The sequence below is a fragment of the Anas platyrhynchos genome, chromosome 2 (genome assembly GCF_047663525.1).
Source record: "Anas platyrhynchos isolate ZD024472 breed Pekin duck chromosome 2, IASCAAS_PekinDuck_T2T, whole genome shotgun sequence".
NCBI lineage: Eukaryota > Metazoa > Chordata > Aves > Anseriformes > Anatidae > Anas > Anas platyrhynchos.
Window position 1 is genome coordinate 89,641,084 of NC_092588.1, and position 11,719 is coordinate 89,652,802.

Here is an 11,719-nt window from a genome sequence, read left to right on the forward strand (position 1 = left end):
AAACACATTTCACTCCTATTCTCAGTGTTAAAATGAACTTCTCTGAGCTCGCCAAATGAAGATGACCTGTGACTGAGCCTGTGTTAATTACAGTAATGATAATTACAGAGGACAAAATGTGAGCAGGGTAATGGGATGCGTGAACATCATCACCAGGAGGGGAGATGGCATCTAAAGGAAGGGTCCAGGCACTGTGTGCTTCACTGCTCATCTGTTTGTGAGGAGTAGGCAGCCATCGAAGGCTCCTTTTGAAATCCAGACTATGTGATGGTTTGCTCACAGCCTCATCCACTATTTCATGCAAGTAAGCTTCCTGCAAAAGATGCAGCAGACTAATATTTTTTAAAGCTTTTGTAATGTTAAATTTGCATGGAAAAAAATGAGCACAAGCCTGAGCTGCTTTTCTATACCAAGAATAGCCTTCAAACATCAGAGTTTCTTGGAGACCCAGAGAGAAAGGGCTCTGGATTACAGACCAAGCAGTAGGAGTTTCCAAAGGAGGTGTCCATCACTCTGCTAACAGGAGAAGCACGATTCCTTGGTGAGTCCCTAAACTTTGCAAAGGTGGGCGCATGTGGAGGTTGTGGGCCGTGCGGCCGCAAGGCTGTGTCCTCCCACCGAGCAGGCTGTACGTGTCAGGCCCACTCATAACACGATGTGGTGAGATGAGCTGGCTAGGAAGAGCCAGGGGGAGGAAGCAGCACAGGCGTCCTCACAGACACAGGCTCTTTGCTAAGGAAGCCTGCAGCAAGCAGCCTGCAGCAGGCAGCCCACTGACCTGGCTGGGAAGACAGCTGTCCCTGCAGCCTCCACCAGTCGCCCCGGCTGTGATTCAGCGGCGTAGAAGTGGGTGTCAGCAGAGAGCTAGTCAAGCTCAGCGTTTACCTCATCCTAGAGTAGTAGCTAAAATAGGTCAAATGAATCACACCCTAAAAATGCCTGTTTCTCTCTGTTGGCTGTCAAGGGAAACAAGGGTGACTAGCTCAGCTGTAGACACCTACACCGCACAGATCAAGGGCAGGATTCAGCTCAAGACTGAGTCCTTTAAATTTAGGCATCTGAATGATGTGAGCCTGATACATAAACCAGTGAGATCTGGTTGCTGCAGCCAGTGGAGCTGAGAGAAAGGTACCCTGGAAGCAATACCAGGGCATGTCCAGTCAAACTATGTCCTCACCTTCACCTGGGCTGCCTGTGTGTTGGCTGTCATCTGACACAGCTGAAGACACCAACATTTAAATGTTTACAGCAGATGTCTCATCCTACCCCAAAGATTATAAAACACCTTACTTGTAAAAGCTGAGATAAAAGCATCTGCCTGCTTTTATCAGGGTGTAAGGAAAAGGAGATATGAAAATCACTACAAAAGGCTTGGACAACCCAGAAGTAAGAAGTATAGAAGGAGAAGGGAAAGGAAGTGGCACAAGCAATCCTCTGCAAGGACATGCCTTGCCCTGCTGTGCCCTGCTGCTCCAGTTCTGCTTGCAGACTCACTTTATCCCCAGGTGCTGCAAGTACTCTGGGCAGGTTCAGCTCCTGAACGCAAATCCCAGTCTGAGCTGCGTGTGGAAAGCATTTGGCTATAAACCTTTAACGTGCTCTGACAGGCAACTTAAACATCCTATCCCAAAATGGTGTGTCCAGGGACCACACATACATCAGTTGGCATCACAGGAGTAGATCACAGCTGATGTGCAATGAAACAGGAATGCTGCTATGGCTCATTCTCTTCCCTTTCCCCCCCATTCAGGTAATCCCTTGCATGTTATTGCTACAAGCATCGCAGAGCTGGACTGCATAGCAGAGCTGATCCATCCATACAGTGAATTTTGCCATTATGCTCAAACTTTTTTTTTTTTTTTTTTCCAGCCATACCAGTCCCATAGTCAAGCTGATCCTATGCCCACACAAACTCTTGCTTTGGACAAGGACTGTTTTTCTCACCTACCTGACCTTAAGAATCACCTTAAGCACATGGCAGGCTTCTGCCTCAACACGCTTGACCTCATATTCCTGTTTCCATTGCATTTCTGAGAAGCAAGAGGCTCCTGTGTACCAGCACCACACATCTTTCAGAGCCTCATATAAAGCACATCAAAAAGCAATATGAATCTTTCCCCTGGTACTGGTGGGTTTTAGCTATAAGCTGCATTCCTTCCAAGGTACCACACACCCTTACACATCTCCAACCATGGTGAGAATAATGGGCTTCATAGGATACCCAGTCAAGACCTTACATTACATTTGACGCTTTAAACACCTATACTTTCCCCAGAGCTACAGGGTTGTTTGAAGAAGTTCAAGCAAAGTTTCTACAGTCTTAACATGCCAGTTGGTTTGCTTAGGCATTTTTCTAAAGAAATATTTTTTAAAGATATGTGTGTGTAATAAAGTGGGGGGACATGTGCTTAAGGCATATTATTAGAATTACAGAAATAATGATTTTTAATAAAATTCTGTCCTTGTCACTGAAAATCTCTTTGCCTGTTTCCCAATGTGTAAAATGCAGTACTTAATGCTTTTCTACATTTATTAAGCACTCTTTTAACCTTGGATGAAAAGTCCCATATGAGTACTAACTATTATTACCTCTTGCTACTATTAGTGGCCACGTTCAATAGGTTCTCCTGTTAACCTCAAACAGGCCAAAAATTAATATAATTTGCTTGGTGACTCATTCAGAAGCCAATTGTATTTTCTTCTAAACAAAATATTATTTATGTTTTTTCAGTTTCACTCAAAAAAATTGGCATCGATAATGCATTCTGATTTGCCTATCCCTTGAATGATACTGTTTTGTCATCCCAACCAAAAAACTCAGACACTTTTCACAGGAGTATTATTAACAATTTGTGGATTCCTTTTATACCCTCAGTCATTTTTATGAGTGAGATGAAAATCTAGAACATCTAGTAAAAACATTGTGCAGCAGCTTCACAGTCAGTTCAAGACTGTACAAACCAGAAGAGCCATTAAAAGGCGAAGCTCCTGCTGCTCCCTTCACCCCAGTGCTGCCACAGCCATGCCTGAAGCCAACAGATGAGCCAGGTGAAATTGGAACCAGACCCTACTAAGTTAAACTTTCTATTCTACATCTTCTCCTGTCAAAAATGCCTGGTTTTAACCCAGTGTCCCGACCTGCTTCACCACCAATTTCTTGGAGGAAAGGGGCTGGCCAAGAGTTAGGAAGAAGAACAGTGACAGGACCACGTTTACTGGCAACAATGGCAGGTAATGATGACTTTGGTTAGGAAACTACATTCATATTTGTATTCTCCAACTACAGATGTTCAATGACACACTGCTGCAAGCTCTGCAAAGTGGACCCTTCACTGAGCCCAGCCCTTGAACTGTCACCCACAAATTTAAAAGACTTGAGGAATTCCTCCTAAATTTACTCTGTGATTGTAATCAAACTGGGAAAACCTATTCTTGCCTTTTAACCACTCCCAAAGTTCAAGCTGAAAAACAGTCACTCAACTTCTCCATGCCTAATTTTCCCTGCCCATCACTTAAGGTAACATTTCCACACAGACAGGTGTTTTTACTTTTTTTTTTTTTTTTTTTTTTTTCCTGGGCAGCAATAAACTATCTGAGATCAAAACATGTAAAAAATTGTAGAAGTATGTAGGACTCAGATTACAATACTGTGCAAGAAGTGTTTCGGTTGTGATTCACAGACCTAGACAGAGGTAAGAATGGAAGACGTAAAAGTAGATTTATGTCTTAATTGTACACTGTACCTTTTGGATTAAATCCTCTAGGTATCAATCCAAAAGCATCCATTTCAGGGACCTCATTTTCTTCAGCATTGGAGTTGTTTGATGGGAGGGCTCTTCTCCCATTCAATGGAGGTTTTTTCTTCTCTTTGTCGGTGCTCGTTGGTTCAGACATCCTGTATTAAAAATGTTGTAATACCGTGTAAGAAAGAAAGAGTGCAAGGAGAAAGCAAATATGAGACAGCATGGCACATGTAAGATGGGAGAAACCAGAAACAGTGTGGGGTGCCAGTGAGCTACACATTTTTAGAATCACATAAATAAAAACTGAGAGGCAAAAAACATCAGTCTAATGATGGAGTACAGCTCTCTAAGGATTGGAAAGCATTTTGTGTTTGTGAAAACACATGAATAAGAGAAGAAGGGGGTGGAAGGAAGAAAGGAAAGCCTTACACTGAAGTATTTGTCTAAGAGAAGCAAGGCATTAAAAACATTTGGGAAATCCAGGTAAAAATGTGGAAAATCATCGGCTTTCCCGCCCTCCAAAACAACATTATGGCGTCCTAAATTGCAAATTATATTCCCAGGAAATACATCACACACCACCTACCCCTAATAAAAATTACATTCTAAGTTATATTGCAATCATCCTAAACACTACAGCCCACAACAGTCTGTGGATGATTACTGGAATATTGTATTTTTGTCTCTATGCACATAAACACCCTAAAGGCTAACTTCTGCATACAGAGAATCCACTTTTGAGAAAGAGAGAGAAAAAAAAATGAAAGAAAAAAAGCACTTATCCAGTTATTTCTCTCCCACTAACAACCTTAAGGGAAATCTCAGATGTAGGTTGATCAGAGACTTCTTTTTGAGCTAGTCAAAACTGCTTTCACATCTATTTCAGTGTGAGCATGTAGCAATGAAAAAGCCATGCCAGCCATCTAAGAAAATATTCATGGCTGAGAACATAGCTCCTTCCCAAAGCTCCTGAAAACACCAATTCAAAATACAGCAATTATTTAATAGCAGCAAGCTCTTAAAGGAAGTTTCCTAGTTAGCAAGAGTACCTTCTTTTCAGATAGTCTTTTTTTTTTTTTTTTTTTTGTCTTCTCCTTTGCAGATTTTCTGACGTGAAATAGAAGCTTGGAAAAAGCTGAGGGCTTTTAAGTAACCTCTGTATATCCTCCTCCCTCCTGTTGCAATAGGACAGTGCTGACAATGTTGCCAAGCCCTCCCCACACCACCTCCGAGGATCTGCCACCACTGCTGGCACATCTTTGCTTCCTCCCTCCCTCTCTCTGCCTATCTTACCCCAACCCCACTCATCAGGAGCATTTCAGAGCACTCAGGCTAAGGAAACAGCTTGGTCACTGTAGTTTCAGTTCTTAGAGAGAAAGAGTAGAGTTTCTCAAGGCACAAGAGCATATGAAGTGTGAGACTGGAAGGGATTTTCTGTGGGACACAGACCAAGAAGCCATGCTCACCAAGTTGCCAATCTTTAATGGTATCTCTATCTTGGGGTGCCTGTACTGCAACTTTAGATGCTCATTTTCAGAGTATTTTAAAGTAGACACAGTGATGGTTCCTCTGCCTGGTGCCTCACAGTAGTCCTTTCAGAGGACTCTGGGGCACACAGGCATGTAGAGCTCATTGGTGGCTCAGCAGAAGGGACCTCTTCCTTGAACCCATGTGCAGCTCAGGAGAGTGAAGGCACTTGGCACCAACCAGCTCTGTCTGGGGCAGATGACCTCCTGCTCTTACACATGATAATATAACCTAACAAACTGTGTCTGGAGCAGTACCTGGGGTAAGCATTTTATATCTGTGCCAACTTTGTTCAGTTCCACCAAACTCTAACATAATGGGGGACTGTCTGACACATCCTCTGTCAGATGTAGCTCCACAAACCACTGGAACTGCATGGAATAAAAGAGGTCCACCAGGAAGAATTCAGGCCCACTGCTCTGTTAGCTGTTGCTGCTTGGTAGCAGAGGCACAAGTCTACTAGGAACATGGAGGTATGTACACAAACCAGGCAGAGGAGAGCCCCTCTTACACATTCATGAGTAGCCATGGGCACTTATTTGTCTCAGTTACAGATGAAGGAGTGAGGAGACACAGCATGGGACTCCATCCTTTTTCAGCCAGCTATGGCTTCTAGACACATAACATCAGTGAAGCCTCAAACCTCTGCTCATTTACTGCCACTGAAATCAAGCCAGGAGACAGAAGAGGCGAGCATTGAATGGCATTCCTGTAATGGGAAACAACAGATAAGAAATCTGAAAGAAGACCTCATCTGAGCTCCCTGTGAATTTCCTAGTACAGACCACAGCCAGAGCAAGGTCTGGCTGACCACACAAGCCAGGACAGATGCATGGCACAGCACAAGGCAGAGATGCCCACAGGGGACCTGGAAGCAGCACTGCTGCACAAGTACGCTGTTGCAGCCAGGCTAGCGAGCCTGCTAGCTCTGATTGCCAAGGCTCAGCACCAGACTGCAGTGGTTTTGGAGCCAGCTTCACTATCTGCACGTGAGCATTGAGCTACACTGTCTGATAGCCAAAGAGCTCAATCTCTCCCCCAGTTCCTCCAGCAGGCTGTTAGGCATACAGCACAGAAAGCAACCTCGCCTGGAGACTCCACTTCTCCTGCTGTGCTCCTCCAAGGGTGCAGACACCCCATGGGGAGAGACCCGGTCCTGTTGTCATCCTGAACTGCAATTTCCACGGGCTCACTTCTATGCAGATGGTCCTTGCAGTAACCATCTGGTGGGCAAGCAGTGCCCCCGGCACCCAGGAACACAATGAGCTTTCTGGGGGAGGAGGCTGGTTGCTGAATTTCTGTTTTTCCAGTCTGATTTCTGTGTGGCGTGCTTGTGCCTCTCCTTCCACTTCCAGCCAGTGCTTCAGTTCCCAAAACTGCAGCTGCTGTGATGACGTTACAGAAACTGATGTAAATATTGCCTCGGTGCCATGCCTGCTGGAGGTCTGCAACACAAATAAGAAACACCATCTCCCGAGGCAGTCATGTGCTTCCCCGAGTGGCTGCGGTGCTGTCAGAGCTGGGAGGAAAACTTTCAGTCAGAGCGAGAAAGGCAGCGAGTGGATGCAGCCGAACAATCCCAGCCCAGCCGTTGTGCTTAAGCAGCCAGCGGTTGCAGATGTCTCCCTGCACCCCTCCAGGTCTCTCTGGAGCTTTTGAAAGAAGCTGATGATCACTGGGAAAGCAGGGAGACCAAAATTTTTGGCAGCAGCAGCAGAAGCGGGGCTCTGTGTCCAGGGAGAGTAATGTTCTATAGGCTGTAATTTATTTATTTTGTGGGGAGTGATGTAAATTCGTGCCTATGACAGCTCCAGATGGCAGGTATTTTCTCATTACCTTGACTTCCTAGCATTTGCTCTCCCTTGCCTATTGGACTGTACTGGCCTTAATTTAACTTCCATGGTTCGAAACTACTGACGTCAGGGCTGCTGCAAGAGGGGAACGGAGAACACAAAGGCCTGTTTTTCCTGTAGGGCCTTATATTTAATGAATGATGCTCTGGAATGACCGGTGAAAGAGCACTCCTTCCTTATGAAGCTACTTCTGCACTGCAGAAGAGTTGAGTCCATGCCCATTTCTCAGAAACAGCCTTCAACCACTCGTGGCCTTTGCCAAAGACCTTTGCAGTTGTGGATGCTCTTCGCACTGTCTGCAATGGACCCTGGATGATGAATGACAGAACCCTTCTTCCTAATCACCACAGAAAAGCCCTTAAATGACTGGAAAGCTTGCACTGCGGAAGGTTATCCAAAATTCAGTTTCCTGTTATCATCAGAGTCAGCGTTGCTGTTTCAAGTACCCCCATGGCAGACATAGGTTTTGGGGGAAAATCCCACAAAACACAAGAGTCAATAAAGCTTTAGAGAAGCCAAACCAGAGAAGAGGATGTGCCAAGAACTGTCACAAGCAAACTGATCAGCCAGGTGCTCATGTAAATGGCTTGCTGTGCTGTGTGCCAACGGCTGGATAGTAGGGATATTTTGCCTACCACTATTTTAGCTACACTGAGCACTCCTCAGCAGCAGCTAAGCATTGTAATGCTCTGCAAGCGTGTCTTCCTTTTTTTCCGTTCTTGTTTTTGTTTTAATATTACCCTTGTGCCCATTTGCAGTCTAGATGGGAATTCAGATGCATTGAGACATTAAACTACAGCATGTGCATAATCATCCCTGGAAAGACATCATCCTTATTCCAATAAACCAGACACTCTCTACTTTAATTTTCTACATGCAATATACCCTTACCTCTCTCCTGTCTTCTCAAAGCTTTATTTCTGATTGTGCACAGTTTCTTAGAAAATCAAGTCTGTCTTCCCCCCCCTCCACATCATCAGTTGTCTCCCAGAAACTGATGTCTCTCTTCCTATGATGCTTTGCCTTACCAAGCCTGCAGGCAGAGTAGAGCAGACACTAGAAGAAAATACGAATAAAAAATGATATTTTTAAACAGAAGCAAATGTCAGAAATGTTCATTTGGTGGTTTTGTTTCCATATTTTGCTTTCGATTTCTTAAAAACCAAAAACAGCTAATATATCTGTCTGCGTGTAACAGCTCTGGCTACCACTCATGGAGAAGTATATTTTGAGTTAATGCTGAAAAATTCAGAAGGCCCAGCTCTGAAACATGGCATGTGTATACATGACTGTATGTGTGAAAGAGGGGCAGAGGCAGGGAGAGATAAAATGGCAGCTTTTCAGATGGTGGAACATTTGGAGCAGGGGATATAGGGCCAGTTTTCAAATGATATTGTTGCAAATGTTTCTGTTGCAGGAAAAAATATATATACATATCTATATATTCATACACACATTCTGTTAGGAAAATGTGGCTTAGGAAATTTAACTCTACTCTGAAAAAAAAATAAAAAAATGTTCCAAACTGCAAGCCTAAATTCAAACTGTAGATCCATACAAGCATCTACATCTGAGCTGGCCATCTTAGGCTCCCTTTATCCTCCACAGAGATTTACTCTAGGCAATGATTCATCTCCTCCTACAGTAGACATGTAAATAGGTCAGATGAATCATGGCCTAAAAGTGCCTGTTCCTTGTATTGACTGCAAAGGGAGCCTGAGGTGATGGGTCCTACCATATGCGGTAGGACTATACTGACAATGTCTATAGTGAGGTGAAATGAATCCTAGCCTTGACGTGGAAAAAGAAAAGGATTTTATCTTGGTTTTGAGGCATGACTTTTAAGTGCTAAATTATCCTTTTGAGATACTGCTCAAAATCATTAACAGTGATACACGGTATACAGTTCAAAACACTTCTTTTTTTTTTTTTCTCTCAGAATATGTGGCTGCCACTGCCAATTATGTAAAATATTTTCCTACAATAAGTATCAGATCACACTGAAGTACATACCAGCTCATGAGTTTAGTGTTTTTGTGCTCATCTGTGAAGGTTTCTCTCTTCCACAGACCGAAACATAAATGTAAATGTAATAACTGCAACAAAATATGAAAAAGAATCACATTGTTAGGAACATGCAATACAGGTTCCAACTCCTATTCCTACTAACATCTGAATACAAAGCATTCAGTTGGTTTGGTATTAGGGCTTGCCTTAGTTTCTTAAAGAAAGAGCAAGACAGAAGACAAGCTAGGGCAAAGAGGTCTTTCATAAGAGATGATCTTCATGGGCTCCAACTAAGTTGACTGTTTTATGTTTTGCTGAAGCTGAGGCCCTAAAGGATGAAGGAACATCTCTCAAAAATGGGAGCAGACATCTTCTCTGCTGTGGCCAGTTGACACAGAAGCTAACAGAGATACAAAGGCTGCAGCCCTTAGATTAATATTTCTGCTCCAAAGAAAAGGATAGGATATCAAAGCAAAGCCATGACTACCCATCGACTTATGGAGGGAAAGCTATTTCAGCTAAAATATCTGTCTGAACAAATTTCACCATACTCACCATATGTCTGGGGCAAAGAAAGATGCTAAACATGAAAGATGTTAAACAACCGGCTCAGTATCACTTTGTGTTTTCAATCCCATGTTCCCAAAGAAAAGCTCTTGCACTAGGGACCAATTCTACTTGGTCTATAAGGTAATGAGACTAAGAAAAGGAACAAGAACTTGAAGACCAGGGGAAACTGATGATTTGTGTGATCCCCTTTCACAGACTGTTGGCAGGTATCTACTCTCTTTCAAACAGCTATCACATCTAGAGACAGGGAGAGCAAACAATATAATCACCAGACTTTGTCTTACCTTCTTTTTCTCTCAAGTTCCTGAACCTCAAGGCGGGGATTTGGGGAGCAAAGTCCCTCCCACTGTAAGTGAAGAGCAAGTTCAGGACCACCTGATGAAAGTAAACATGCATAAGTCTCTGGGGCCAGATGCCATGCATCCCAGGGGAATGAGAAAACTGGCTGATGGAGTTGCCAAGTCTCTCTCCAACACATTTGAAAAGTCATATGGCAGCCAGGTGAAGTCACCGGTAACTGGAAAAAGGGAAACACCACTCCCTTTTTTTAATAGGGTGGAAAGGAGGATCTGTGGAACAGGTCATGGAATAGATCCTCCTGGATGCAATGTCAAGGCACATGCAGGACAAGGAGGTGATTCAAGATGGCCAACTTGCTTCTCCAAGGGCAAATCATGCTAGTTGCTTTCTATGATGATTACATCAGTGGACAAAGGAAGAGCAACAGATATCATCTACCCGGACTTTTCTAAGGCCTTTGACATGGTTTAACACAACATATTTGTCTCTAAATTGGAAAGAAATAGATCTGAGGGATGGACTCTTTGGTGGAGAAGGAACCGGCTGGATGACCACATCCAGAGAGTTGCATTCAACAGCTCAGTGTCCATGTGTAGGCTGGTGACAAGTGGTGTCCCTCAAGGGTTTGTATTGGGACTGGCACTGTTTAATATCTTTGTTAACAATTTGGGATTGAGTGCACACTGAGCAAATTTGCAGATGACACCAAGCTGAGTGGTGAAGTTGATACAATAGAAGAAAGGGGTGTCATCCAGAGGGACCTGGACAGGCTTGAGAAATGGATTTGCATGAATCTCACAAAGTTCAACAAAGCCCAGTGCAAAGTCCTGGATTGGGGTAATTCCCAGTATCAGCACAGACTGGGGGATGAATGGATTCAGAGCAGCCCTGCAGAGAAGGACTTGGGGTTACTGGTGGATGAAAAACTAGACATGAGCTCACAGTGTACACTTCCAGCCCTGAAAGCCAACTGTAAACTGCATAAAAAGAAGCATAGCCAGCACATTGAGGAAGGTGGTTCTCCCCTTCCACTCTGTGACTGTGAAATCCCACCTGGAGTACTGCGTTCCGGTCTGGAGATCCCAACAAGAAAGACATGGACCTGTTAGAGTGGATCCAGAGGAGAGCCAAGAAATTGACCAGAAGGCTGGAGCACCTCTCCTACAAAGGAAGGCTGAGAAAGCAGGAGAAAAGAAGGCTCCATGGAGACCTTATTGAAGTCTTTCAGTACTTAAAGGGTGCTAATGCAAAAGATGTAGAGAGACTCTTTACAAGGGCCTGTGGTGATGGGACAAGGGGTAATGGTTTTAAAATGAAAGAGGGTTGATTTAGATTACACATAAGAAATACATTCTTTACTATGAGGGTAGTGAGACACTGAAACAGTTGCCCAAAGAAATTTTGGGTGTCCCTTCACTGAAAGTGTTGAAGGTCACATTGGACATGGGGCTTTGGGCAACCTGATCTAGTGAAAGATGTCTCCAACCATGGCAGGGGTGGTGGGCTAGATGGTCTTTAATTGTCCCTTCCAACCTAAATGAGTCAGTGATTCTATGATTTTCTGTGTACTCCTAAAGCTGTATGATTTTTTTTCTAGAACAATGGTCTCCTTCTACTAAACACTGATTTCACAACACTGAAACATTTCATGAGAAAATGATTATTGATTATGGAAAAACAGATTGTGAGAAATTACCAAAACCTGCTTAACTTTGATTT

General features: G+C 43.7%; 1 protein-coding gene across 2 annotated transcripts in view; it reads right to left on the reverse strand.

Moving 5' to 3' along the window:
• Nucleotides 1-8,036, reverse strand: part of F13A1 (coagulation factor XIII A chain) — a 65,532-nt gene extending 57,496 nt beyond the window's left edge. The window contains exons 1-2 of one of the 2 annotated variants that reach the window (XM_005010706.6): nucleotides 8,015-8,036; nucleotides 3,744-3,895 (exon numbers count right to left, since the gene is read on the reverse strand). In XM_005010706.6, coding sequence (XP_005010763.1) covers nucleotides 3,744-3,894 — 151 coding nt within the window. In that variant the 5' untranslated portion in view covers nucleotide 3,895; nucleotides 8,015-8,036. Of the gene's footprint in view, nucleotides 1-3,743; nucleotides 3,896-4,792; nucleotides 4,944-8,014 lie in introns of those variants that run through there. The other variant, XM_005010705.6, reaches the window with a different exon arrangement.
• Nucleotides 8,037-11,719: the final 3,683 nt, after the last annotated feature.